Consider the following 26,645-nt stretch of genomic DNA (forward strand, 5'->3'; position numbering starts at 1 on the left):
CCCCCTCCCATCTGGGGCCCCCAAGCAGCTCGGAGGGGACTGAGGAGCCAGGGGTGGGGGCACCGCAGGCTTCGCTCCCGCTGCCGGCAGGTCTGGTCTGGGTGCAGGAGCCCACAGGGCTGTGCTTGGTGCCAGTACCGCAGGTACCACTCTGTCCCTCTTCTTAAATCCTTACTGGGGTGGGGGCTATGGCAGGGGGCTTTGCCCTCGGCAAAAGGAGGGCGGTGGGAGGCAGAGTTTGGGGGGGGGGGGCACAGCTTATCCAGGAGTTGCACAGCGGGGGATCCCTGGGACCCCCACGCTGCATGGGATGGAGTCCACATGATGCTAGGACACAGCATGCACAGGATGGTTATGCAGGGGGAAGACCTGTGGGGCAGCGTCACTCCCCCGCCAGCGCACCCCAACTGCAGAGGGGATCGGACTCCTCTCCGATACCAGTCTCTGCGGCTGCCTGGTGTGGAGGAGAGCAGCTGGTCTCCCGGGAGGGAACTCACACTTTGCAGCCTGTGGGGAAAGCAGATGCTTGTGCGAGGGTGTGCGTGCAAGGACATGCAGGCAAGTGTGCAGATGAGGCAGCAGGAGTGGGGGGCACGCAGGCACACGTGTGCCTGCACCAAGCAGCACGGGAGTGCATGTCTGTGGGCACACCTGGGTCTGTGCTTACACTGAGGAGCAGGTGCCGCACCAGAGGTGTGTGAGCAGGGCACTAGGGCACGTCTGCATGTGTCCTTGAGCGACCCCGAGGGGGAGAGGGTCTTATGAATGCAGCGGGGGCTCCCACCCTCTTGCACACCCCTTCGCCATACCCAGTGTCCCAGGCTATCCCCACCCAAGGTCTAAGTTGCCGGGGTGCCCTTTGCCTGTGGGGCTGAGGGGGCACTGCAGGGTGGGCGCCGCTGCCCTCGGGTGTTTTCTGGCCTGCAGATGGGGAGCCTGGGGCAGGTGAGGGCTGGATACAGGAGCTGATCTCTACCTGTGCCCTCCGTCACCTGGGGGGATCCAGGGGTGCTCCTCCCTGGGATGAGGGTGAGGGCAGCAGGGGGAAGGAGGTACCAGGGGGTGCCCGGGGTTTAGGTGCTGGGGATTCGGGCTGTCTGTCCATCTCCACCATCACAGCCTTTGACCACCTGGTTCCTTCTCCTGCTCCAGCTCTGGCTCTTGATGATGCCATTGAGAATGGGCCAAGCCAGGCCATGGTCCTCCCAGCACGCCGAATTGCCCCAGGCGGACCCCTGCTCTCAGCACCCCAGGTCTATGAGGAAGGGGCATCCTGGAGCCCCCTGCTCAGCTAGGTATGGCGGGGTGCAGGGCTAGAGAAGCTGTGGGGGGGTCAGGGGGGCCCTGAGCCCCTGCCTCATTGCAGGTGGGGAGCGGGGGAGGGGCGATGCTTCCCCTCAGCCTGGTGTGGGAGAAACCTTCAAGTCCTGGCACCATCTGCACATCCACAGTGGTGACCCCACGTCGCCCCACCCCGTACTGCACATCCATCACCTCTGGATCATCCCTTCCATCAGTCTGAGCCTGCCTGAGCCTCATAGCATGAGGCCCCCCATTCCCTAAAAAGCCCTATCCCCCACACCCTTTGCTGCCCCTGGGCCAGTCCCCAGCCCCCAGCCCCGTGCCTCTGAACCTCTCTCCCCCAGGCAAGCTGTGCTGCTGTGCTGGCTGCCAGAAATGCTTCTCCCGCTCCAGCTCCTACACCAGCCACCCGCGCACCTGCTGGCGTCTCCTGGGTCACCCTCCACCCTCTGGGACCCCCACCCAGCCCAGGATGGGACCTTGGCACCAGGATGCCTGGGGTGTGCTAAGGCTGTGTGGGACAGGCACCAGCCACCGCTCGGAGCCAGAGCCGCTCTGCTGTGCCAGCGGACCCCCCCGGCATCAATGGGTCCCTCCCACACCCCAGCGAGCCTCTGTATCGGTCCCTGCCCAAAGCAGGGCCGATGTCTCCCTGGGATCCAGCTGTGCTGCCTAGGGCCCTGTGCCTCCCGAGTCTCCTGTGTCCCCCCTTCTGCCCCTTCTTGCCTGGAGCTCTTGGGCCCCTGCCTGCCCTCCATCTCCTGCCAGCCCTGGGCCAAGAACAAATCCAGTGGACGCTGCTGCCTGGGAACTGGGAGTGACTGGTGCAACTGGTGAGCAGGCGTTTGGGGGCACTGGGGAGCTGGGAGGGCACTGGGAGAATGCAGCAGTGGATGCTAGCACTGGGTACTGGGGACACACTGGGATGGGAACTGGGGGGCACAGGGAGGGTGCTGAGGCCCTGGGAGGGGCTGGGGGCAACTGGGAGGCTCAGGGGGATGATGACCCTGACAGGGTGCTGTGACAGCTCCCATATTGACTGACCGGTGTGTCCTGCACGCAGGAGTCCTGGTGGTACTGGCCATCCTGGGGTCCGCAGGGGCTGGTGGCAGCTGCAGCAGGGTGCAAGCACCCCGGAGCACACCCCAGAGAGACCCCCAGCCCTGGTATGGCCAGATCCTGTCCTGGCACTGGCTGTGCCAGCAGAGCCAGGGGCCTTTCCTGGAGGGGGGGGGTGGATGGCAATGGATATGTATTTGATGGATGGTGGAAATAAATCAGTGTTGTAATGACCTCAGGGAGGTGTATGGGGCATGGCAAGGGGCAGAGGGAAGGGCATTTGGGGGCTGCCATATGCCTGGATGACGGCGTTCTCAGGGGAGCCAGTGGGAGGTGGGTGGCTCTCGGTGCCGCAGACCCCCCCAACCCTGGTCAGAGCAGGAGGTGCTGGCGGTCCCAGAGAAGGTGCCTGTTTACTGCAGAGTTGAAGGTACATAGGGCAGGGAGGGCTGGGGGGGCAGAAAGGGGCATCAACAACCAGAGCACCCATGCCTGTGTTGGGGGGGGGGGGGGCAGGCTCAGGGGGGCGCAGGGAAGATGCGGTCAAAGTGTGCCAGCAGCAGCTCCACGGCCTGGTTCTGCTGGGCCATGCCTGCCGCCAGGCTGCCTGGCTCCCTCTCCGGCCGCAGCAGCGTTGGCCCGAACACGATGCCGATGTTCTGGCGTGTCATGCGGTTGACATCTGCCTGCTCCATCACCCTGGGGATGCGCATGGTTGGGGGGTGGTCCCACACACCCCATCCAGCCCCGGTCCTCCCTGCATCACCCTGGGTTTGTACAGGGTTGGGGTGGTCCCGTGCACCCCATCCAGCCCCGGTCCTCCCTCCATCTCCCTAGGGGCTCCATGTGCCAGGGCTTCATCAGTCTGGCAAGCCCTAATCCTGCCCCCCGCTCCCCTGGCATACCAGGGCCACCCGATACCCCCCAGCTACCCCATACCACCCCACAGCCCATCCACTTGCGGGGCAGCTCTAAGCCCGCCCCACAGCCACCCCCAGCCCAGGAGTGGCCCTCCCCTTACCGGCAGAGGTGAGCCAGGAGGTAGCGCAGGGTGGCATAGTTGGCGGGGGGCAGGCTCTGCACCAGCTCAGCCACCCGCTCCACCTGCTCCTGGGGGTCTGGCAGCTCTGGGAGGGAGCCACAACGGTCAGACATGGTGGCACCCCCTAGCACCCATAGCCTGGGGCCGCCCACGGGGAGCACTGCAGGGGGGCACTTACTGATAGCTTCGATGAAGGGGTCAAAGAGCCCGTAGGGCACCAGGGGCTCGGGCAGCTCCCGGAAGAAGAGCTTGAGGGCACCAGTCACCACGTGGACATCGCTCCACTCAGGGTCTGCCAGGCTGAGCCGCTCCTCTGGGAGGAACGGGGGAGGTCAGCTTGCGCCTGGGTCCCCCAAGGCCCCAGCACTGCCAGGGCCACCCCCTGCCCGGCGACCCCAGCTGACCTTGACACAGCTGCTCAGGGAAGACATAGCGCCCATCCGAGGTCACGGCTCGCTCTGTGGGTACGAAGGAGAGTTCGTGGGGGGAGAAGCCACCTTCCCCTATCCCTGGGCATGTGCTCCAACAGTTCCCCTGTCCCCTCCCCAGCACCCCCATCCTGTGCCTCCCCAGTCCCCTCACCCCGGTCCACAGCAAAACGCAGCTTCTGGATCATGGACAGGTTCCCATTGACGCGGTAGATCCCGTCAACATCAAGGCCTGGGGACAATGAGGGGGGTGAGACATGGTGGGGGAAGTCCGTGCCAGCTGGAAGGGGGCATGCCGGCTGGGACAACCCTACCTCTCTCCTCAACGGCCTCCACACAGAGCCGGACGAAGCGGGGCACAGTGGCGTTCTCCCGCTGGCACAGAGCGTCCAGACGGCACCCAAACACCTGGTCTGGGAGAGGGCAGCGCTGAGGCAAACTGGGATGGGGGAGCACTGGGACTCGGTGGAAGGCAAATGGGACTGGGGCAGGGTACAGGCACCAGGAAGGAATGCTGGGGACCGGGAGGGTGGTGGCCAGGGCAGGGAGGAACACCAGGACTGGGAGAGAACACTGGGACCAGGAAGGGATGCTGGACTGGAGGGAGACGCTGGGACTGGTGGGTGCAGAGGGACTGTGGGGGGGAGGGCATTCTGGGACTGGAGGGATGGGGGGAGGACAGACACTGAGATCAGGAGGGGGACAGGGACCGGAGGGGATGCTGGGACTTGGGAGGGACACTGGGACCAACAGGGCACAGGGACTCAGGGCAGGAACACTGGGGCAGGCGGGTGCACTGGGACCCTCTGGGGACAGGCAGTCAAGGCTCCATAGAGCGCTCAGGCACCCTCTTCCTCTCCGACTTCGGGGGCAGAGAGAGGATGTGGGAGGGTTTGGGGGGCCCTGAGGGCATGGTGGGACTTGGGGGCAGGCACTGCAGCTGGGGAGCCCCACCTCGAATGAGCCCCTTCTCCTGCAGGCTCTGCAGTGGGGGCCGCTTGACAATGAAGCGCCTCAGCTTGCTCTTCACCCGCTTCTTCTCTGAGGTGTCGGGGGTGTGGGGGGCACCTGGGGGCACAGCACGCCCGGGGTGCGGTCACAGTCACGCCAGCCCGGAGGCCTGCTCCCCTCCTCAGCCCCCCAACCCTACCTGCAGCCCCGGCCCCCTCAGTGATGCGCGGTGCCTCGTCCTCATCCCCGCTGAGCTCCACCAGGTCCCCAATGTCCCTCGGGCGCAGCCACCCCACAGGCGCATCCACGGGGTTCTCCAGGTCCTGGGGGGGGGGCGATGTGGTGGACAGGGACAGTTGGGGATGCTGACAGGGCTGGGGGCAGCCATGGGGCAATCCCTGCCTGCCCTCCAGGCACTCACCAGCCGGCGGATGACCCCCCGGATGGCCCGGGCCCACTCCTGGATGGTGGCCTCTTGGTCCGACTGCAGCAGGAACTCATTACCCGTCACAGTGCGGAGCTGGTGGGAGAAGGCAGCAGGATGGGGGGAGGCAGAGACCCCCAGGGACGTCTACAGGGGCCAGGGGGACCCAGGCACTCCAGGGGTGCCCTGCTCCCTCCCCAGTGGGGGACTCGGGGGATGCCCCTCACCCAAGGAGGGTCCCTATGCCCCCCCCCGCCAGCCCAGGGGAGTATACGAGTGGCACCCCTTTGTCCCACTTTGGGGGTTCCTGTAAATGCTGGGCTGTGGGGTCCCCTTCTCCATGGGCTGTATTTAGGGGGATCCCTGTGATGCCTAGACTGTTATGGAGAGCCCCGTGTCCCCTGGGCTGTGCACTTTAGGCATCCCCCCATCCCCAGCCTGGGGTCCCACCCCACCCCACTCACGTGGATGACGTTCTTCTTGCTGGAGAGGTCACGGGCCCAGTCCAGGGCAGCCCCCCGCAAGTCCACGCTGCTCTCAGGGCGGCTGCTGGCAGGGCACTGGAGGGGCACTGGGTGTGATGGGTGCTCCGTCCCCCTTGTGCCTCCCCAGCACCCTGTATTCCTTCACAGCCCTCTCCCCCTGCTGTCCCCACTGTCCCCCTGTACCTCCCGATGCTCCGGCACTCCCCCCCGTCCCAGCCCACTCCCGTGCCCCCCACTCACCCAGACAGTAGGTGCCGGCCCCTTGGGCTCCTTGTAGAAGATGAGGCTGTTCCCGGCCAGCACCACCCAGGAGACCCCCCAGCTCTTCCTGGGGGCAGCAAGTGAGGGGCACCCCCAACTCCCCCCCAGCCAGGGCTGGGGGCAGGCTTGGGTGCCCCCTACCCCAGCAGAGCCCCACACAGGCCCTGGGCACCATTTGGGCACTGGCAGCACCCCAGATCCACCCCCAAGCCTGGCACAGCCGAAAGCACCTTTGTGTGCCAGGGACATTGCTTGTCTGGAGCCCCTCAGCTGTGAAGAGCTGTGGGCCAGGCTGGCATGGCCCCCCCAGGCTGGAATGCCCATCCCCAGCTAGCACAGCCCCCCCGGCATAACCCCCCCCCCCCAGGCTGGCATGGCCCCCTCAGTTTGGCAGAAACCCTCTGCTCAAGTGGGGGGACCCCCCCCCAAACGTGGCATGGACCCCCAGACTGGCAGAGACCCCCTGCTTCAATATGAACCTCCCCAGGCCAGGCACAGCTCCCTGCACCCAGACACACCCCCCCCCAGGACTCCAGCCTGGCACAGCCCCCTGCATCCGGACACCCCCCTGCACCCAGACCCCCACCCCGGGACCCCAGCCTGGCACAGCCCCCTGCATCCGGACACCCCCCTGCACCCAGACCCCCGCCCCGGGACCCCAGTCTGGCACAGCCCCCTCCCAGCCCGGCCCCCACCTGAGTTTCCTTCCCCCCTCAGCGATTTTGGTCCTGTTGAGCTGCCCGGCCTTCTGCACCTCCTGCAAGGACAGGGTCAGTGCTGCCCCCGGCCCGCCGGCGCCCCCCGCCCCGGGGTAACTCACGGTGGGCAGGGCGGGGGCGCAGGGCGGGGGCTCGGCCGGGGCCAGGGAGAGCTGGGGGGCGGCTGCCCCGTCCTCCAGGCTGTGGTGGGCAAGGGTCCGGCCGTGGCTCACCTGCAGTGGGGGGACAGTGTGGGGAGCACAACCCGGGCCCTCCCTGGTGCCCCCCATACCCTTCCCAGTGCCCCCCGTTATCCATCCATGCCTTGACCCCCTCCTGTGCCACCCAGTGCCCCCCATCCCCCCTCCTCTCCAGCCCCCTCCCACCCTGCCCCCTCCCTGCGCCCCTGCCCCATCCCCCAGCTCACGGTGCTGTCGGGGACCCCGGCATCCCTGGAGCTCCAGTGTGCCGTGGTCCTGGGGGGCTCGGCGGGGGGGGTCAGGCCCTGCAGAGGACACGGGACATCAGCCGCAGGGGACAGCAGGGCCAGGACTCCCAGGGCTGGGACCCCCACAGCAATTAGCGCTGGCACTAATTGCCAGCAGCCCAGCGAGGCTGTGCCAGGGACAAGGGGGGGCAGTGGAGGGGGCCCTGGAGGGCACTGGGGGAGTCAGAGGGGGCAGTGGTGGGACCACACGGAGGGGGTGGGAGGGAAGACATTGGGGGGATAATTTGGGAGAATCGAGGAGTCCCAGGGGCCACTGTGGGGGGCAAAAGAGGGGGGCATGAGGAGGACACAGTGGACATTGGGACACATGAGGGCACGATGCATGGGCATCGGTGGGGGGACATGGGGGGGCATGGGGAGTATGGGGGACAGTGGGATGGATGCTGGTGGGGAAGTGGGGGGACACGGGGGGGCAGGGAGGGATGGGGGTGCGTAGACCCAGCGGGCGGGGAGGCTGGCAGGGCCCCGGGACTCCTCCCTGCTGCCCTCCGTGCCCACCGACTCCCGGTGCCGCCGGGGGGGTTTCCAGGAGGTTGTGCGCGTCTGGGGGTTGTAGAAGAAGCAGCGACCGGTGCTGGGGTCCAGGTGACGCTCCCAGGCCCCCAAAACCTGGAGGGGGGGCCCGGCCGGCACGGGGGGCTCAGCCTGCCCCCCTGCCCGCTGCAGCTCCTCAAGGTTGCAGTAGATCATGGCGGCTCCCAGGGGGGGCACCTGGGGGGACAGATCCTGAACTGGGGCGGGGGGGGCACATGGACAATGCCCATAGCATCCCCCCAGCCCCCCGCTGTGCCTCCCATGCCCTGCCCCCAGTCTCATCCCCTGCCCAGCCCCAGCAGTGCCCCCTTCCCCTACAGCCCCCCCAGTGCCCCAGCCCCCCCACCCTGCCCCCAGCCCCCCGCATTCCCCCACCCCCCGCCCACCCCGGGTCAGGGTTTTGCAATCCCTTTCCCGGAGCCGTTTGCCGCCCCCCCTCCGCCCCGACCCCTCCGGCAGCCGCCGCCCCTCCGGTGCTCCCCCCCGCCCCGGCCCGGGCCCGGCGCCCCGCTCCCACCTGCGGCCCGCGGCCGCGCAGCACCGGGCCCCCTCGGCGCCCCCGGCCCCCGCTGCGGGCGGCCCGGCCCCCCCGCCCCCCCCCCCCCGCGCTTCCTCCGCTGCCCCACGGCGACGAGGAAGCGGCGGCAGCGAGGGCGGGGCTGGAGGGTGCTGGGGTGCGGGGGGTGGGGGTGCGCAGGGAGTGGAGCAGGGGGGAGAGGCTGGGGGTGCAGGGGCGATGCGGGGGGCAGGCTGGGGGGCAGGTGGGCGATGCAGAGGGGCAAATTTGGGGGTGTAGGTGGGTGATGAGGGGGGCGAGGTTGGGGGGTGCAGGGGTGCGAGGTGAAGGGGCGGAGGTGGGCGAGGTTGGGGGGTGCAGGAGATGCAGGGGGGCAAGGTCGGGGGTGCAGGAGGTGCAGGGGCGAGGTTGGGGGTGCGGGGGGAGGTGGGGGAGGTTGGGGGTGTAGGAGTGCAGGGAGGGGACACAGGTTGGAGATGCGGGGTGCGGGTTGAGGGAAGGAGGGTGCAAAGGCTGGGGGGTGTGTGGGGATAGCGAGCGCCGGTGAGGCTGCAGGAGCTCAGAGGGGAACAGGGCGGGGGGCACGGGGGGGGGCACCTGGGGGGGGCACCTGGCCCCCACTCACCCCAGTGCCCTGGGCCAGCAGCTCCTGCTGGGACTGGCACCGCGACAGGGCTGGGGCGGGGGCGGGCAGGGCCCCCTCTGCCAGCTGGCTGGTGCTGATGCAGCGGCCCACGGGCCGGGTGGGGGTCAGCCTGGCCTCCCGGGGGGGGGCTGGAGGGGGTCCACACAGGTCCTCCAGTGAGCAGTACTGCAGTGACAGGCCTGGGGGAAGAGAGGAGGGTACCCACCAACCCAAAATGATCCTCCAGGTTGCAGGTGGGGGGCAGAGACCCCCACCCCTGGGTCCCAACCCTGTTTTCCCCCGTGTTCCCCTGCCCCTGGTACCCCCAGCCCCACGTCCCTGGTGTCTCCAAGTGCCTGCAGACCTGTACCCCTTCGGTCTCCTGCACTCCCAGCCCTTTGGCCTCCATCATCCCTCACGGGTGTCTCCCAGCCATGTGCCCTCAGTGGGTCCTCCAGCCCTGTCCCCCCAGTACCCCCTTACCCTGCACCCTTAGTGCCCCCAGGCCTGCAGCCCCCATCTTCCCCCAGCCTTGTGCACCCAGACCCCCAGCCCGGGACTCCCAGTGGTGTGTCCCCCAGCCCTTTACTCCCAATGTCCCCTCATCCTATGCCCCTAATGCCCCCAACCCCTTACCCCCACCTCAGTACCCCATTCTCCCAGTGTCCTGCCATCCTGTGTCTCCCTGCCCCGTGGCCCCAGCTCTGTGCCCCCCTGCCCTGCTCACCGGTGCCCGCAGGCTGGCTGGAGGGCAGTGTGCTCCGTCTCCCAGTGTCACCAGGGTCCAGCTCGGCCACGTAGGTAGCAGGGACGAAGAAGGGTCGAGCCCAGCGGGGCTCGCTGGCCCGTCTCACCTGCCACCAGTCCTCATTGGCTTTGTGGAGCAGCAGGAACTGCTCACCAGCAGCCATGGCCACATGCCGCCCGTCCTCAGCACGGTATGTGTAGTTGTAGAGGGCGCGGAGCATCACAGCTGGTTCAGCGCGCTGCCACCGCCGCCCCTCCAGCCGCCACCGCCCTGCCAGCATCCTCGCCCCGCTCAGGGTGCCTGGGCACACTACAGCCTGGCCCTCAGCATCTGCAGGGCACAGGGCTGGGGGTCAGGGTGGACGTGCCCTGTGCCCCATGGCTGGCCTGGCCCCGGGCTGTGGTGGAAGGGGCTTAGCAGTGCCACGGGTAGCAGCAGAGACCCTGCCTGCAGCGCCAGGACTCACCGGACAATGTTGTGCCCCATGGCCAGGCTGTGTCCCATGGCCAGGCTGTACCTTACAACCACGTGTGCCATGGCCAGGATGTGCCCCCTCAGCCAGGCTGTGCGCCATGGCAATGCCCCCTGGCCAGGCTGTGCCCATATCCCAGGCTGTGCCCCCCAGACAGAATGTGCCACGTGGCTGTGGCCCCAACCACGGCAATGCCCTACGGCAATCCTGTCCACAAGCAGTGGAGGAACCATGTGCTGCCTCATTTCCTGGTGCCAGGGGAGCCAATGCCTGGCCCCGGGCTATGGGGGACTGGGGGGACCAGAGGGACTGGGGGTGCTGGGGCAGCCAGGGCTCAGGGACCTGCAGGAAACCCAGCAGCTGCTGCAGCAGGAAGCAGCGAGGCTGCGGCTTCCTCGCACCACACGGCATGGGGCTGGGGGGTGCTGCTGAGGGGCATCAGCTCCCTGTCCCCATGGCCTCCGGTCCCCTGGTCCTCATCCCATGGCCCTGCAGCTCCCCCAGCCCCCGGTCCCATCCCACAGTCCTATAGCCCTGTGGCTCCCAACCCCTTGGTCCCTGTCCTAAGGCCCCCCCAGCCTCCTACCCCATATTCCCCAGTCCCCAGCCCCACAGCCCTCGGCTTCCAGAGCTGCAGCCCTCCCCCCCCCCCAAGTCCATGGCCCTGCAGCCCCCAAGCCTGTCCCCAGCTGAAGATGCACTCACTGCCTGTGGGGCACCACTGTGGTGAGCAGGAACCGAGGCCAGGACAGAGAGGTGGTTGGGGGCTGCCATGGAGTGCAGGCGCAGGACCCTGGCGTCCCGCCCGCCCGCAGCCAGCCGAGCCCCCGCGGGGTGCGGGAATCAGAGCCTGCGGCCCCGCTCGGCCTTAAGCGCCGGTCGGCTCTGCCCACGCTGCGCTGCCGGCGGGGGTCGGGGGGGGGGGGGGGGGCGAGGCAGGGCCACTGGGGTAATTGCAGTGCCCCGGGGTGGGGGGGGCAAATCAGCTTTGCCCCGGGGGGGGACCCCAGCCCGGCTCTGTCCCGCCCCGATCCCGACACCCGCCCCCGCTTCCCTCCTCTCTTTCTGCCCCAGCGGAACCCGGGGAGAGCCGGGGGGGCCGCTCGCAGCTCGCCGGGCTGCGCCTGCACCGACCCCCGGGCCAGGCCAGCGACCCCCCCGGCGGGACCCCCGCGGTCCCCCACCCACCTGCTCCTGCCGGGGTGGCGGGTCGGGCCCGCCCGTAGCGGCGGCAGCGGGGACACCTCCCCGGGCCATGTGACAGGACGGGACGGGACGCCCGGGTCCTCGCCCCGCTGCGGGGCGGGACGGGGAGCGGTGGGGCCCTCCCGGCTCCCGGGGCGGGACGGGAGAGCGCCCCGGTGGGAAGGAGGGAGCGGGCACTCGGACGCCGGGGGGCTGCGGGTGGACGGGGCCAGGGGTGTTCCGGGAGCGGCGGGCAGGGGCGCCGGGGTCCCCGGTCGGCGGTGCCGTGAGGGGCGGGGGGCTCCGGTCCGCCTCCGGGTCCACGTCCGGGGCGGGGGGGGGGGGGGGGAGTGGCGGGAGGATCGTGTGACGTGGAGCGCCGTGCCGCCGGGCAGCCTCGGCACCGGGCCGTGCCGCCACAGCGCCGTTCCGGGACATCCCGGCCGCACGCCGCGGCGGGAGCGGAGGATGCTGCGGGCGGCGGCGGCCCCGCCCGGTGGCCATGGCAACCCCGGCGGGCCGGCTCCCGCGTCGCCACGGCGACCGGCGCTCTCGCGAGAGCCGCGCGGGGCATGGTGGGGGCTGTAGTGCTCCCGGCGTGCCCCGCGCGCGGCCCCCTTGCATCAGCGCGCGGCGATGCGGCTGCGGCTGGCGGCGGGCGGCCCCGCCGCGCTGAAGGTGCTGGCGGCCGCCGGCGCCGCCGCCGCCCCGGTGCGGCTCCTCTGGGGCGGCCCCGTAGGTGAGACCGCGGCGGCGGCGGCGGCGGCGGCCGCTCCCCTTCCCGGCAGGGAGCCGCTCGCCCCGGCCCCGGTGATCCCCGCCCCGCGGTGGGGGCTGACGGGCCCGCTCTCCCCCGCAGAGCGGCCCCTCGCCCCGCTGAGCCCGTGGGCTCCCGCCCTGGAGCTGGACAGCGGCACCGTCCTCTTCTCCCCCAACGCCATCTGCCAGTGAGTACCGTGTACCGGGGGCCGGGAGGGGGGCGCAGCCTCCGGCTCCCCCCACCCCGCTCCTCACCCCCCCAGGTTCTTCTTCCTGGCCCGCGGGGAGGAGCCCACCGACCTCACCAACCAGTGGCTGGAGTGGGAGGCCACTGAGCTGCAGGTGGGTGCCCCGGGGGTACGGCGGCTGCCCCGGCCCCGGCCCCGGCCTGCCTGACCCCTTCTGTCTCTGTCTGCTCCCAGCCGGCCGCCTCGGCGGCCCTGTACGCTCAGCTGGTGCAGGGCAAGAAGGGGCTGGAGGCGGTGGAGGCCCTGGGGAAGCTGCTGGCCCACATAGAGCAGAACCTGTCCAGGAGAGGCACGGCCTACTTGGCTGGGGTGAGTGGGGCGGGGGGAGCCCCGCTCCCTGGGGGAGCCCACGGGGAGGGGTGGGCCCTTCTCCCGGCGAGCTGAGCCCGCTGCTGCCTGCCCTGAGGCAGAGCCCTGAGCCGGGGCCGGGGCTGCCTCAAGGCCTGACTCTGCTTCTCTGGCCCAGGACACCAAGTCGGTGGCTGACATGGTTGTGTGGGGTACCTTGTTCCCTGTCTTCCAGGATGAGACCAGCCTGCCAAGTAAGAGTGAAATAGGGGTGCCAAGGGGGAGCATTCCTTGCGTTCCTATGGCTGTAAGAATCATGCTGCTGTCTCTCTGCCCCCCAAGGTGAGCTGCAGGCGCTGAGGACCTGGTTCCAGAGCATGACACTGTTGGACGCCTGTAGGAAAGCTGCTGACTCCGTTCTGATGCCCAAGGCGCTGCTGGAGTTCAAGTCCTACCTGCAGAAGCAGCCTCCACCCTGCCTGGCCATGGAGAGAGCCACCAGTAACGAGCCCGAGGTGCATCCCTGGCCCCCTGCTCAGCCCTGGCCCAGGGATGGGCCCCCGTGGGGTTGGCGGCGACAGACACGCAGACCCTCACTGGGACCATCCTTCCCCGCAGGAGGAAGAAGGTTCTGAGCGTGCCCTGACGGAGGAGGAGATCACAGCTGCTGCGGATGCCTGGGCCCACGGTGCTGCGGCGCTACCCAAGCCCTGGCAGCCTCAGAAACCTGTGTGAGTCCCAAGATGACACTAGGGCTGGCTGTCCCAGACCTACGAGGGGCCTGGCAGGGGCTCCCAGGCTGATGCCACACTGTTCTGTGGTGGGGTGGCCCTGTTGCTCTTTGTGCCTGCTTTGACTGCCCCTGTCCACGCCAGGCTGCCCGTGGAGGGCATGAGGAATGTCCTGATCACCAGTGCTCTGCCCTACGTGAACAACGTCCCCCACCTTGGCAACATCATTGGCTGCGTCCTCAGTGCTGACACCTTTGCCAGGTGAGACCTGGCTGCGGGAAAGCCCCCTGGGGCCAGGGGATCGCGGTGGGGGACTGTACTGCTCCCAACACCTGCACGGGTGTCACAGGCCCCTGCCTGCAGGTACTGCCGCCTGCGGAACTGGAACACGCTGTATGTCTGCGGCACAGACGAGTACGGCACAGCCACTGAGACAAAGGCAGTGGAAGAGGGGCTGACGCCCCAGGAGATCTGCAACAAGTACAACGCCATCCACGCGGACATCTACCGCTGGTTTGACATCTCCTTTGACTACTTCGGCCGCACCACCACGCCGTACCAGACCACGTGAGCGGCTGCATCCCCCAGGGGCTCACATGGAGGGACTGGTGCTGGGGAATGTTGGGGGGAACCCCAGTGTGTCTGGCTGAGGGTGCTCTGTGGCTCTCCAGGGTTCCTTGGCTGATGGGGGCTGCCCCCCTCCTCTTCCTCTCCTACCCCAGGATTGCCCAGGACATCTTCCAGCGCCTGCTGGCGCGTGGTTTCCTGCTGCAAGACACTGTGGAGCAGCTGCGATGCGAGGACTGCCAGCGGTTCCTGGCTGACCGCTTTGTGGAGGGCACCTGCCCCTTTTGCAGCTATGAGGAGGCCCGGGGGGACCAATGTGATAAATGTGGCAAACTCATCAATGCTGTGGAGCTGAAGGTGGGATAGGGTCCCTCTGGGGACCACCCCACAACCCCCCGCCCCCACTCTGCCTGGGACTCCCCAGCCTTGTCCTGGGCTCCCTCCAACCCGTGTTTTTTCTCCTGACAGAATCCACAGTGCAAGCTCTGCAGGGGTGTCCCTGTGGTGAAACCCACCCAGCACCTCTTCCTGGACCTACCCAAGGTGAGCTTCATCGCTGGGGGAGCAGATGGGGCACCCCCTGGTACCACTGACCATCCCTCTGTGTTCCCCCACAGCTGGAGGAGCAGCTGGAGCCCTGGCTGGAGCAGTCCTGGGCCACGGGGGACTGGACAGCCAACGCTCGCTACATCACTCGCTCCTGGATCCGGGATGGGCTCAAACCCCGCTGCATCACCCGTGACCTGAAGTGGGGTACGCCTGTGCCCCTTGATGGCTTCCGTGACAAGGTGTGTCCCACCTGGCCCCTCGGTTGCAGCGTCTGTCCCCAGGTGCCCTGCCCGGGGGTCCCCTGCTCATATATCACTGTCCCCCCAGGTTTTTTACGTGTGGTTTGATGCTCCCATTGGTTACTTGTCCATTACGGCCAACTACACCGACCAGTGGGAGAGATGGTGGAAGAACCCACAGCAGGTAGGAGCCTGCTGCTGGGCAGAGGGAGGGACAGAGCTGAACACCAGGGTCCACTGATGTCCCCGCTGCCTCCCCCTGCTACCTATCAGGTTGACCTCTACAACTTCATGGCCAAGGACAACGTCCCGTTCCACAGCGTCATATTCCCCTGCTCGCTCCTGGGCGCTGACGACAACTATACCCTGGTGAACCACCTCATTGCTACAGGTACTGGGGGGGTCACCAGGGATCGGGGGGTCTCCCCATTCCCCCGCTTTCCCTCAGTACTGGGAACAGCCCAGGCTGTCCAGCACAGGCACGAGACTGCATTTGCCCTCCTTGACTTGGAAGCCCCTTGGAGCTCGGTGTGAGCCCATGAGCACTTTGACGGCATCTCCCTGTGTTGCGGGGCTCTTCCCTGCCTGGGAGAGGGCTGGATCCATGCTTGGGCCCCATGGTCGTGTCTCTCCTGCCCTCCCCAGAGTACCTGAACTATGAGGACGGGAAGTTTTCCAAGAGCCGGGGTGTGGGAGTGTTTGGGGACATGGCCAAGGACACAGGCATCCCTGCGGACATCTGGCGCTTCTACCTGCTGTATGTGCGGCCTGAAGGGCAGGACAGTGCCTTTTCCTGGAGCGACCTCATGCTCAAGAACAACTCGGAGCTGCTGAACAACCTGGGCAACTTCATCAACAGGTTCTGGGACGCCCTGGCGGTGGCAGGGTCTGTCTCTGTCCCCAGGTTGTGCTCATGCCTGCTCTGCCTCTGTCCCCAGAGCTGGCATGTTTGTGTGCAAGTTCTTTGGTGGCACTGTCCCCAACATGGTCCTGACACTGGATGACAAGCGGTTCTTGGCCCGTGTCACCCTGGAGCTGCGCCAGTACCACCAGCTGTTGGAGAAAGTGCGGTGGGTAGCTGAAACCCCGGAGCTGGAGCAGGGCTGAATTGTCATGGGGGTGGGAGAGCAGAGCCCTGACCTACAGCAGCCACTCAGCCCCCCTCTACCCCTCCCCAGCCTCCGCGATGCCCTGAGGTGTATCCTTAGCATCTCTCGCCATGGCAATCAGTACATCCAGGTGAACGAGCCCTGGAAGCGGATCAAGGGCGATGAAAAGGACAGGTAGGGAGAGACAGGGGATGGGTGGGGGGGCAGGACTGGGAGCTGGCACTGATGGAGGGTTTCCTGCCCCACAGGCAGTGTGCAGGCACAGTGACCGGTGTGGCAGTGAACATGGCTTCCATGCTGGCCGTCCTGTTACAGCCCTACATGCCCGGTGTCAGCTTGGCCATCCAGAGGCAGCTCTGCATCCCCCCGGAATGCTTCGTCCTGAGCCACGACTTCACCTGCACCCTGCCCCCCGGGCATCGCGTGGGCACCGTAGGTGGTGGTGGCGGGGGGAAGGCAAGCTGTGCCCCCCCAAGCAGTGCAGGGGTGACCCCTCTTCTTCCTGGCTCCAGGTGAGCCCCCTGTTCCAGAAGCTGGAGAACGACCAGGTTGAAGCCCTGCGCAAGCGCTTTGGGGGAGGACAGGTGAGTGGGGGCTGTGGTGCCCCTGCAGCTCTTCCAACTTGGGCTCCTCCTAGCCTCTCCACCTCTTTCTGTCCCTCCTCACTTGCTGTCTCTCCTTTCCCAGCCTGAAGATATTGCTGTAGAGCCCCAGGTAACTCCCTGGCACTGCCTCAGGGGTGCTGCAGCAACCCACCCCTCTCCCGCGTGAGGGGGGGGGGTGGGTGCAAAGCTCTGCCCCTTGGGGCTGGGGCCAGGGCTCATACCTATTTCTGTCCTTCCGCAGGCCAAATGGACCCCTCCAGCCTCAGAACCCTCTCCAGCCCCAGCGACTGTCGTGGCTCCAGGTGACCCCCAGCTGATCCAGGAGCTGACAGAGGAGGTGGCCAAGCAGGTGGGGGGTGTGTGTGGGGGGCTGGCCCTGTCTTGCCCTTCTACGCCCAAGCCCTTATCACACCCCCCCACCTGCCCTAGGGCAACCATGTACGGCAGCTGAAGGCCAACAAGGCAGAGAAGGCACAGGTTGATGCGGAGGTGGCCAAGCTACTGGAGCTGAAGAAGCAGCTGGCGCTAGCAGAGGGCAAAAGCCCTGAAGTCCCTGTGCCCAAAGGGAAGCGGAAGAAGTAGCACCTGGCTCCTCTGTGCTGGGGAGCAGCCCCAGTGCTACCCAGAGACCAGACTGGGCTGTGCTGGTGGTTATGTGCGTGTAATAAAATCCAAAAGCTATACAGTATAATTGCGTATGAAAGCAGTGCCCTCTCCATGGCATCAGTCTGTGCCAGTAGGGCAGTGCCCCTCCAGTTCACGGCTGACCCCCAGCTCCGCAGGGGCAGCAGAGTCCTTGCCCCACTGGTTGCGGGGCAGCGCCGGTGCCTAAGCCTGGCGGAGGTTCACAATGCGGTCGATGAGGGCTGCCCGTGTGTGCTCCACCTCTGCGCTGAGCCGCCGGATTTCTTCCCGGAGCTGCTCGTTGTGGGCTGTCAGCTCCAGCACCCGCTGCTCGTTGGCCTGCTCCCGACGCTTGCCCAGCTCCCTGCCTGCTGTCATGCCACCGCACCTCTTCCTCTTCACCCCGCGCCCTCCAGCTGCCCCTGCCTCATCCTCCTCTGTGCCCAGCTGGGGTGGGGGGCTGCTGCTGGAGGCCGCGCCTGGTGGTCCCGCTGGCTCTGTGCTGGCCGTGCTCTCTGGCCCCAGCAGCTCCAGCAGCTCAGCAGCCAGGGCAGCATCCAGCTCGCAGCCCTCTGGGCCGCTGCCAGTCCCCTCCGAGCCCCACGGCGGAGCCAGCTCTGCCTGCAGGGAGAGAGGAGGAGCCAGCCCCCGGCGATGGGTGCCCCCTGCCCTGTTCCACCCCCACCAGCGGGGTTGCTGGCCGCTCAGCTCACCTGCTCAGCCCCCCAGGGCAGGGAGGGCCCACTGGGCTCTGCTGCTGCCAGCACTTCCTGCAGGTCCTGGTACCAGGCTTCCAGCTCCCAGCTGGGCAGGGTGCCGGTGGGCCCCCCCGCAGGCAGCCCCTCAGCTGCCATCGTCACCTCCGGGCCAGTGCGGGGCTGCGGGGGGGGGGGGGGGGGGGGGGGGGAGGAGAGGGTGAGCCAGGCCATGACCCGCAGCTCCGGGGCGTTGCTCCCTGCGGGGGGCCGCCCCCTCGCCCGCCCTTACCTGCTCTCAGGTGTGGTGGTCGACGAGGACGCACTTTCTCCTGGATGCCTGAGGAGGGAGATGGACGGCGTCAGACTTTGCCCCCGCCATCACCGCAGCGGGGGGGGGGGGGGGGGGCGGTTCCCCAGGGACCCCCACCCCGCTGCCGGGGGTGCCGCCTACCCGGGGCGGGGGGGGGGGGGCACCGCACCGGCCGCAGCGCCCCGCCTGCCCCGAGGGCCGCCCCCCGCCAGGGCGGCCCGGGAGCCCGGGCGGACCCTCCCCGGACCGCGCCGGGCCGCCTCCGTCTCCTCCCCCGCCCAGGGCCGCGCTGAGGCCGGCTCTCCCCGCGCACCTTCCTGGGCGGCCCCGGCTCCCCGCGGCTCCGGCCCGAGCGCTGCCCCCCGCTCATCCTCGTCCGCATCGTCCCGCGCTGCTCCGCTCCGCTCCGGCTGCGCCGCCGCCCGCGCCCCTTTTAAGGGCCCCGGCGTGACGCAACGCTCTCGCCGGCCGCAGCCAACGGGCGCCCACCGCGCCGTGACGCACGGGGCGGTGCGAGCCAATGGGAGCGGGCGGGTGGGGCGCGCGCCACCGCCCACCGGCAGGGAGCGGCCCCGGCGGGCCGCGCGCCGCGGGGTGAGTCACGCGGGCGGGATGATGCAACGGCTGGAAACCGGCCCCGCCCCGCCTTAAAGGGCCCGCAGCGCCGCGGGGGGACGGCGGGGTCGACGGGCAGCGGCCCCGGGGGCCCGGTGCGGCCCCGGCTCCGGCCCCGGTTGCAGCCCCCCAGGCCAGGGCCTCGGTTGCGGCCCCAGTGCTTCCCAGGGCACGGGCGGCGCGGCGCCGCCCCGGCACTTCATTCCCCGTGCTCGGCTCCCGGTGCTCCCCCGCGCGGGGCACGCCGGGACAGGGCCCCGCGCCGCCGCGCGCAGGCGCGGGGGTGGTGTGCGCGCTGCCCCGCCTCTTCCTGGCGGGGACGGGACGGGACGGGACGGAGCGGGGACCCGGTGCTCGGTGCCGCCGCGCCCAGCCCCGCCCCGCCCCGCCGCGCTCCGCCGGCCGCCGCCATGACCGCAGGTGGGTGCGGGCGCCCCGCCCTGCCCCGTCCCCCGCCGGGGCGCCCGGCCCCCTGCCCGCCCCGCTGGACGCGCCCCCGCCGGGCGCCGCAGCCCCTGCCCCGGGCGCCGCAGCCGCCGCCCCGCGGGCCGCCCTGGCAGCGCCCCCCCGGCGGCGAAATGCTGAAGCGCCGCCGTGGGGCCGGGGGGGCGGCTGCTGCCTGTCACTGCGGGGAGCGGGGGCGCAGCCCGGGGGTACCGGGGAGCCGGGACGCTGGGATCCCATCTCCGGAGGAGGTGTCCGGGTGCCTGGGTGCTGCCCCTGCCCCGGCTGTAGGGCCCTGCGTGGGTGCTGCCCCTGCCCCAGGGCCGGGGCTGAGTCTCTCTGCCCCGCAGCGACCTGCAGGGCACCGCCGGGGGAGCGACCGCGGGCGCCGCAGCCCACCGGCCGTCGGCTTGATGCCGAGATGTTCGCAGGGATAAGCAGGTGAGAGCTGCACCCCCCCCCCCCCGCCCCCCCACCGGTGCTGGTGCCCCCGGCTCCCCCTGCGCCGGGGATTAGGGCCGGCAGCAGCTGTTTGCCTTTTAGCTGCAGTTCCTCGGCAGTTTTGTAGGTCACGGTTCTCCCCTCCCGCCCCAGACAGCAGGATTACCAGGACAGGGGGGCTGGTGCGGGGGGAGGGCTGACAAAGGGGCGGGGGGGGCAGCTGCTGCCCCCAGTCCTGCTCTACCTCCCTGGGTGCCTTCGCACCCCCCGGTCCTGCCCCATGGCCCCTAGGCACCCCCTGAGGACTCCTCCTGTTGCTGCTGTCTTACGGCTCTGAGCACCCCTGCGCCCCCCCAGTCCTTCCCCAGTGCCCCAGCACCCCCGGTCCTGCTGAGTCCTGTTGTGCCGTTTGCTCCCCCCGCGCTGCGCTGCTCCCGGTGTGATCCCCCCGCCAGCGCCCACCACAGGTGTTTGTGCGACGAGGGGGCACAATGAGCAGCGGTGATGACTGCACTGGAACAGAGCAACCTGCCTGCCCATCGGCCGTGCCCATGGGCTGGGAGCGCAAGGTGGAGGAGGGCTCCGTGTGCTACATCAGGTAGGAGCAGCCCCCGATGGCCCCACACCCCTCTCCCCGACCCCCGCTCACCCCTTGTGCCCCCCAGCCCCAGCGGCACCACGCTGACCTCGCTGGAGCAGACCTGTGCTTACCTCCTGGCTGACGGGACCTGCAAGTGTGGCCTCGAGTGTCCGCTCAACATGCACAAGGTGCGGGGGGGGGTGTCCCGTGCGGGACAGGGCCGGGCAGCTGCGGGGGCTGCACTGGGGGCACTCCCCGAACACAGGGAGCTGCAAGGGATGGCTCTGGGTGCAGGAGGCAGGCGCATGGCTGCCCAGTGCTGGGCGGGTCTGGAGGTCCCTGTGAGGTGGCCAGTTGCCGCTCTCAGCCTGCCCTGTCCCTGCAGGTATTTAACTTTGACCCGGGGGTGACGGTGGCTGCGCGAGGAGCCCCTGGGGCCCAGAGCCAGCAGGACATGACCAAACTCTGCAATCACCGCCGGAAAACAGCGGCCATGGCCACGCTGTACCGCAGCACGGAGGGCGCCCTGGGCTCCTGCCGCCCAGACACAGGTACCAGGGTCCCCTGTCCACACCAGTCCCTGGCCCATCCTCCCCCAAGTTCCTGCTGGTGTACCCACCTTGTCTACGTCACCCCGTGTGTCTCCTGTCCGGTCCCAAACCCTTCCTGTTTCTCTTGTATGTCCTGGGTTCTTGCTACCCATCCCAGTCCCCTCGGTGCCCTCCTGGCTTCCCTGTGTTTCCTAGGGCTCCCCCATCTTCTCTATCATGTCCTGCACCCCCTAATCTTTCCTGTCCCCTGCCTTCCCAATCCATTCCAGTTTAGGGATAGGGGTGCCTAGGCCTTGCTGGTGCCCGCTTGACCCCCATGTCCCCATGGTTCCCTGCAGGTCCTGGCCTAAGCCCGCTGTTCTCAGCAGAGGGGCACCTGGCCATGGCCCCCAGCACCGGCATCCCCCTGCCCAGCACTGTCGGCAGCTTCCCCAAGGTCCCCCTGGGGGCGAAGACCCCGGAGGCCACATCTGCCCCCACGGGGACCTGGCTCGTCGCCCCGCCCTTTCTACAGCCTCACGACAGTGTCCCTGGGGCCAACGGCAGCCCCAAGAGCTGCCCACCTGCCAGCCCCTGCTTTGGCCTCTGCTTGCCCCCACCGGATGCGGTGACCCCCCCCAGATCCCCTGTGGTGCCCCTCGCCGAGGGCACGGGGAGCCAGCGCCCCACAGGCAGGACTAGCAGCTGGGCAGCCCTGTCGCAGGGGGCAACTGGAGAAAGCCCAGAGCCGGGGGGGCCGGGGCCGTGCCTGCCGGCCACCACCAGTGCCCCCCAGACAGGCAAGGTCGGTTCTCCTGTCAGCGATGCCTTAACCAGCCAAAGCAGCAATAACCCACTAGTGCCCTTAGATGATGCCCCTGAGGGCAGGGGCTTTTTGGGGCTGCCACCAGCGGGCACCCACTTCCCCGCCAGCAGCCTGCTGAGCCTGGCTGCCAAGGTGCAGCTGGGCAGCCCTGGCCCAGTGCCTGCCCCGAGCACTTTACCCCCATGCCCGCTCCCGCCCGGCACGCTGCTCTCTCTCGTGGGCGAGCGAGCCCCGGGCTGGGGGGCCCAGTGGCCCCAGCGCACTGACCCCCAGGACCTGGCAGCTCACAGAGTGCCCCCCGAGCCCAAAGGGATGCACCCCCCACTGACCGCTCAGCCTCTCGCAGCCCTGCTGAGCCTGCTGGCTACTCAGGGCTGCCCTGTGCGGGGAGGCCCGGGGGGGCCCAGCCTCCCCCTGGGCCCCCTGCCTGCCACCAACGGCTCGCCCTGCCCTGGCACCGGGCTCCTGCCCACCGTTCGGGACTTCAGCGGGCAGCTCCTGGGTCTCTTCGGGCAGCTGGCAGCATCTTCCAAACCCACCTCAGGGACATCCCCGCGGTCAAAAGCTTCTGGCCGTAACGGCAGCCCAGGTATGTGTAGCTGTGCCCACGGGGCCAGGCAGCTGGTGGGGAGCAGGGCTGCGGCAGATGTCGTCTCATCAACTGGGGATGGCCCCTGCCCTGGGGTGGCTGCAGCAGTGGTGCTGCGAGGGTTCCTGCCCCCAGGGAGCCCCTTGTGGCTGTGGGGCTGGGTGGGAGGCAGTGGGACCCAGTGGGACGTGGCCATGGGTCCGTGCTGTGGGTGGTAGGATGTGATCATGGATCTCATGGGATGTGGTGGGACCTGGAGGGATGTGCCCATAGGTTCATGCTGGGGGTGGTGGGATGTGGCTGTGGGTCTTGTGGGATGTGGTGGGACCCGGTGGGACCTGGCTGTGGGTTTGTTCTGGTGGTCGATGAGATGTGGCTGTGGATCTGGCAGGATGTGGCGTCCACGGGCCTGCAGCAGACGTGGCTGTGGCAGCCCCGTGCTCTGACCCATCCCCTGCAGGTGCTACGGCTTCTCCAGGTGTCCCCAAAGGTGCTGTGGCCCCAGGGGCTGGCAGTAATGGGGAGGGGCGTGCTGGGGGGGCGCTGGGCTGCCTGCTGTCCCTTGCAACCAAGCCTGTAGCCTTTGTGGGGCAGGAGCAGGCACTGGCACTGGGGGGCTCCCTGCCACCGGGCCTCCTCCTGGGCACGCTGCTCTTCTCGGTAGCCCTGGGCCAGCACCCACCAGCCTGTGGGGGAGACCCCGAGGGGCCCAGTCTGCCCTCCCTGCTGGCAGCCTCTCTGCTCCCGCTTCCCCTGCTGCCCTTCGGCATCCCCCTGCCTGCCCTGGACCTGCTGCCCTCGCCAGGGACTCTGCTCTCCACCCTGCTGCCCCTGCCCCCCGGGCCAGGGGAGAAGGGCCCTGAGGCTCCGGCGCCCAGCCCTGAGGACTGCGCGGTGCTCCCCGACCGGCCCCTGCTCTTCTCCACACTGCCTGCCTCGCTCGCCCTCCAGGCCGCATTGCTCGCCACCGGGCTGGGCCCCTCTGAGCCTGCTGCTGCCGTTCCCCCGGTGAGACCGGGCCCTTTGCTCCCTGGGAACGGGGGAGGAGAGTGATGGGACGGTTTATTTGCGCCTTGCAGGGAGGAGGGTGATGAAGGGGAGTTTTTCCCCTGCTAAGTAAGGAGGGTGATGGATGAAGCTATTTCCCCCCTCTAGGGGGGAGGGTGATGGTACCTGGGGGGATTTGCCCCCACCGATGTGTGGTGTTGGGTGTGTATTTAACTCTGGGGAAGAGAAAGGAGCACATTTGCCTGTAGTGTAGTAGCAGGGGAACATCATCCCCAAGGCACTGGCAGGAGGGGTATTTGCCCCTGGGATGAGGGCAAGGAAGGATGTTTGCACCAGGGAGAAGAGTGGTGGAAGGTATTAACACCCAGACTGAGGTAGAGGAGGAGTAGCTGCCCCTGGGGAGGAAGGTGGGGATATTTATGTGCCCCTGGGAGAGGAGGGTGTAGAAGGGTGCTTGCCCCAGGGCATGGGAGGAGGACGAGGAGGATGGGTAGGTTTTGTCCTGGTGGCGAGGCCTGGGGGTGTCTCTGCCTCACGTCTTGGGAGTGCCCCCAACCTGTCTGTCTTGCCGGCAGTCCAGCCTTGCCAGCCCCTCTGTGGCACCTACCTCAGCTGGCGCTCCCCCCATGACTACTGAGGCCCCATGCCGGGAGGGCTGGGCCCCCGACAGCCCCACAGGCACCCCGGAGTACCTCAGCCTGCTGGGGCCCCATCTGGGCAGCTCTCTGCTCGGTGCCGTGCTGCTGGGTGAGTGGGGCTGGGGGACTGGGCACCTTGGGGACACCCCTGGGCATTGGTGGAGGGACTACTTGAATGAGGGGTGCTGGGTGCCCAGGGGACACCGGAGGCATGCAGGGGGGCAGGGGGTTCCCCCAGAACCCGGGTAACATCCTGCCTCTCCCTCATCCCCCGCCAGGCAACCTCCCGGTGCTGAGCCCACTGCTCCAGAATCAGCCACTGCCACCCCTGGGACAGTCGCTGGGCCCGGGCCAGGGCTCCCCCTTGGGCACCACCAGCCCCCGGGCCAGCCTGCTCCAGAGCCTGCAGGTGGGCTGCTGGGGTGGGGATGTGAGGGGCTGGAGGGGCCCTGGGATTCTGGGGGGGACGTGGGGATGGTGGCGCCAGGAGGTGTTGAGCAGTAGTTTGTGAAGGGCGTGAGAGGACACGGGGAAGGATAGGGGGAGGCCTAGGGTTGTCAGAGGGGGGTAGCGGAGGGACTTGGGGACCATGCAAAGTGGGGGGGTGTTAGGAGGTTGAGGGGCTTTGGAGGCTTGGGGGTGTTGGTATGACATGTGAGTCCTGGGGAGACACAAAGGGAACAGGTGAACATGGAAGTGCAGGGAGAATGCAGGGACACGCAGGGATGGGCTGGGCAGGAAGGAGGGTATGGGGGTTGTATGGGACAAGGGGTTTGCTGACCCTCGCTGCCCCCCGACAGCTGGGCCCCAGGTTTGGCTCCCCTGAGAAGTTGGCAACACCGTTGGCTCCCAGTGCTGGAGGCTCCCCCAGCCCCCCTGCACCTCCCGGCCTCCCCGAGGGCACCCCAAGTGCCTTAGAGCCCCCTGTGCCCTGCCAGGCTGAGCTGGGCAGCTCCAGACCCAGTGGGGGTGCCCAGGGGTGCCCCACCTCACGACCCCCCCTCAAGCGAGGCCGCCGGCGGGCTGAGGGGCTCAACAGGCAGACACCGTCCCTTTGTGAGCCCCCCAGCACCAAGAGCCCCCGGCGTGGGGGGGCCTGGGGCACTCAGCAGCACTTCAACGGGTGTGCGGGCGACAGGGGTGAGAAGGGGCTTCCCCCCGCAGCGCCCCCAGCCCACCAGCCTGCCTGGCACTGCAACGGGGACATCCCGGCCACTGAGCAGCAGCTCAGAGTGGAGATCAAGGTACTGGAACCTACTGGGAGCTATTGAGGAATACTGGATCCTGCTGGGGGGATACTGGGAGCCCTTGGGTTGGATATAAGGACCCACTGGGTGCCAGTGGGGATATACTGGGAGGCACTGGGTACAACCTTTGGGTGCTGTTACGGATATACTGGGGGCCATTGCATGCCACTGAGGAGGCACTGGGAGCGTATGCTGTGGTGGGGCATATCATGGGGGAGCAATAGAGAGATACTGGATCCTCTGGGGACATTGCGGAGCCCTGGGGAGGGCAACTGGGAGGGCACTGGGAGTAGGTGCTAGGGTGAAGCCAGGACTGTGGGAGCTGTAGGGAGGCACTGGGTGGACTGGGAGACACTGGGGTACTGGGAACATCCATGCTGACCGCCTCCTCACACAGGGGAACTCCATGCATCTGCGCCCATCCTGCCGGGGCTGGAGGAGGAAGGCCAGGTGAGCACAGGGGACACGGGGGGGGCCTGCCACATCCCCCCACCCCGCCTGACCCCCTGGTCCTTGCAGCGCTCCCCAGCCCAGCGCCCGCCTGGAGACACTGCAACGGAGGGGGCTCAGCGCCAGCCCGGGGGACAGCCCCACCGTAAGTGGGGACAGGGGCATCGGGGGGGGAGTGGGGGGGTGTGAAGAAGAGGGGAAGGGAGACTGAGGGAGGGGTGGGGGAGACACAGGTGTCCACCCCCACCTCCTCCATGATCTGCCCCCCATAGGCGGACCTGGCCATGGCTCGGCGCCCGTGGCCTGGGCGCCCTGTCAAGAACCGCCGGAGGAAGCTGCTGACATGACAGTGCCGGGGTGGGGGCACCCCCAGCACCCACCTATGGATCGGGGGGGTCGCAGCCCCACCCCACCACTGCAGGCCACAGGCACCCCCAGCACATCTCGTCTTGGCTGCGAGCGTGTCGCGATCGGCTGGGTTCCCCCCGGCAGTGGGGGGGAGGAAGCTCTGCTGGAGCGGGGGGGTCACTCCAAGCACAAGGCAACAGCCCCCTCCCCAGACAAGCACTTCTGAAGCCATTTTCCATATGGGGGGGGGGTCAACGGTGCCCCTTCCCTCGGGGAAGCCCCCATGCTGGGGGGAGAGGATTGGTGCTAAGGGATGCACCCAGGGGGGCCCTCTCTGCCCCAGGGGGTGTGCTGCCCCCCCCCAGTTACCTCCGGCCTGGTGTCGCAGCCCCAGGGCCAGATCTGCTCAGGGTTAGTTTAACACGAGGTTCTCACTCACCAAAAATGAGGTTCCCCCCCCTTCCCATCCCCCGGTACCAGCAATAATAATCTCTGCCAGCTTGGGGGGCCCGCGGGCTCCTGCCCCGGGCTGTCCCCACCTACTCGGGCTGGTCCCCATCCCCACACACACACACTACCCCCTACGCCACGCGGGGGGGCAACGAGGCAACGTTGCCTCTGTGGGTCGCAGCTTTCCAGCGGAGCGATTGGAGTCAGTACGACGAGGGGGCTGGGGGTGGATTTCGGGGGGGGTTATGCACCATTAAAAGATGCATTTAAAACCAGGCGGCTGGGCCCCGCTCACGCCCTAAGGAGATGCTGATGTAGACATGCTTTGAGCTGAGATGTCTGTTGATATAAATTCAGATACTGGGGGGGGGACACACACAGAGATCCCTGCTGGGTAGGAATGGAGGGAAGGAGGATTCCCAGGGGCTTGCAGGGCTTGGGTGGGACAGGGATGTCTGGGGGGCCTCTGGGGTACTCCTCACTTCTGCATCCCCTTTATGCAGGCTTCTGTGT

General features: G+C 68.3%; 4 protein-coding genes across 18 annotated transcripts; 2 read left to right on the plus strand and 2 right to left on the minus strand.

Annotated features, from left to right (window-relative positions):
• Nucleotides 1-2,755: 2,755 nt before the first annotated feature.
• Nucleotides 2,756-11,374, minus strand: ARHGAP9 (Rho GTPase activating protein 9). Of its 4 annotated transcripts, XM_087771224.1 has the most exons (18): nt 11,243-11,374; nt 9,562-9,912; nt 8,835-9,034; nt 7,657-7,869; nt 7,078-7,155; nt 6,773-6,883; nt 6,648-6,709; nt 5,932-6,019; nt 5,671-5,766; nt 5,204-5,302; nt 4,982-5,105; nt 4,786-4,899; nt 4,146-4,244; nt 3,986-4,063; nt 3,808-3,861; nt 3,582-3,716; nt 3,383-3,488; nt 2,756-3,060 (listed from the first exon to the last, which is right to left on the minus strand). In XM_087771224.1, the coding sequence occupies exons 2-18, from the start codon at nt 9,860-9,862 to the stop codon at nt 2,880-2,882; spliced, it is 2,139 nt and encodes a 712-aa protein (XP_087627350.1). In that variant the 5' UTR covers nt 9,863-9,912; nt 11,243-11,374; the 3' UTR covers nt 2,756-2,879. The 4 variants fall into 4 exon arrangements, with proteins under 4 accessions (XP_087627350.1, XP_087627347.1, XP_087627349.1 ...); XM_087771221.1 differs by having other exon boundaries at nt 6,648-6,883; XM_087771223.1 differs by lacking the exon at nt 11,243-11,374 and adding an exon at nt 10,760-10,943 and having other exon boundaries at nt 6,648-6,883.
• Nucleotides 11,375-11,836: 462 nt separating this feature from the next.
• On the plus strand, nt 11,837-17,015 carry MARS1 (methionyl-tRNA synthetase 1). Of its 4 annotated transcripts, none has more exons than XM_087771185.1 (22): nt 11,837-11,978; nt 12,099-12,186; nt 12,262-12,340; nt 12,421-12,555; nt 12,713-12,788; nt 12,877-13,049; nt 13,153-13,265; nt 13,410-13,526; nt 13,629-13,832; nt 13,988-14,189; nt 14,301-14,375; nt 14,450-14,620; nt 14,709-14,804; nt 14,894-15,011; nt 15,266-15,479; nt 15,559-15,690; nt 15,799-15,903; nt 15,978-16,161; nt 16,242-16,313; nt 16,417-16,443; nt 16,576-16,683; nt 16,764-17,015. In XM_087771185.1, the coding sequence occupies exons 1-22, from the start codon at nt 11,876-11,878 to the stop codon at nt 16,914-16,916; spliced, it is 2,745 nt and encodes a 914-aa protein (XP_087627311.1). In that variant the 5' UTR covers nt 11,837-11,875; the 3' UTR covers nt 16,917-17,015. The 4 variants fall into 4 exon arrangements, with proteins under 4 accessions (XP_087627311.1, XP_087627312.1, XP_087627313.1 ...); XM_087771186.1 differs by having other exon boundaries at nt 16,576-16,671; XM_087771187.1 differs by lacking the exon at nt 16,417-16,443.
• Nucleotides 16,980-18,418, minus strand: DDIT3 (DNA damage inducible transcript 3). Its single transcript, XM_087771358.1, has 4 exons — nt 18,280-18,418; nt 17,946-17,993; nt 17,672-17,836; nt 16,980-17,579 (listed from the first exon to the last, which is right to left on the minus strand). Exons 3-4 carry the CDS (start codon nt 17,810-17,812, stop codon nt 17,163-17,165), a joined length of 558 nt encoding a protein of 185 aa, XP_087627484.1. The 5' UTR covers nt 17,813-17,836; nt 17,946-17,993; nt 18,280-18,418; the 3' UTR covers nt 16,980-17,162.
• Nucleotides 18,419-18,646: 228 nt separating this feature from the next.
• On the plus strand, nt 18,647-26,386 carry MBD6 (methyl-CpG binding domain protein 6). Of its 9 annotated transcripts, none has more exons than XM_087771177.1 (13): nt 18,647-19,001; nt 19,376-19,466; nt 19,824-20,064; nt 20,132-20,234; nt 20,432-20,597; nt 20,936-21,991; nt 22,452-22,999; nt 23,575-23,746; nt 23,916-24,046; nt 24,438-24,881; nt 25,282-25,334; nt 25,404-25,479; nt 25,607-26,386. In XM_087771177.1, the coding sequence occupies exons 3-13, from the start codon at nt 19,958-19,960 to the stop codon at nt 25,679-25,681; spliced, it is 2,931 nt and encodes a 976-aa protein (XP_087627303.1). In that variant the 5' UTR covers nt 18,647-19,001; nt 19,376-19,466; nt 19,824-19,957; the 3' UTR covers nt 25,682-26,386. The 9 variants fall into 9 exon arrangements, with proteins under 9 accessions (XP_087627303.1, XP_087627301.1, XP_087627309.1 ...); XM_087771175.1 differs by having other exon boundaries at nt 19,922-20,064; XM_087771183.1 differs by having other exon boundaries at nt 19,922-20,064; nt 24,802-24,881.
• The last annotated feature ends 259 nt before the right edge of the window (nt 26,387-26,645 follow it).

The sequence above is a fragment of the Nipponia nippon genome, unplaced genomic scaffold (assembly GCF_047370975.1).
Source record: "Nipponia nippon isolate SJK-2023a ecotype South Korea unplaced genomic scaffold, ASM4737097v1 scaffold_35, whole genome shotgun sequence".
Classification (NCBI taxonomy): Eukaryota; Metazoa; Chordata; class Aves; order Pelecaniformes; family Threskiornithidae; genus Nipponia; species Nipponia nippon.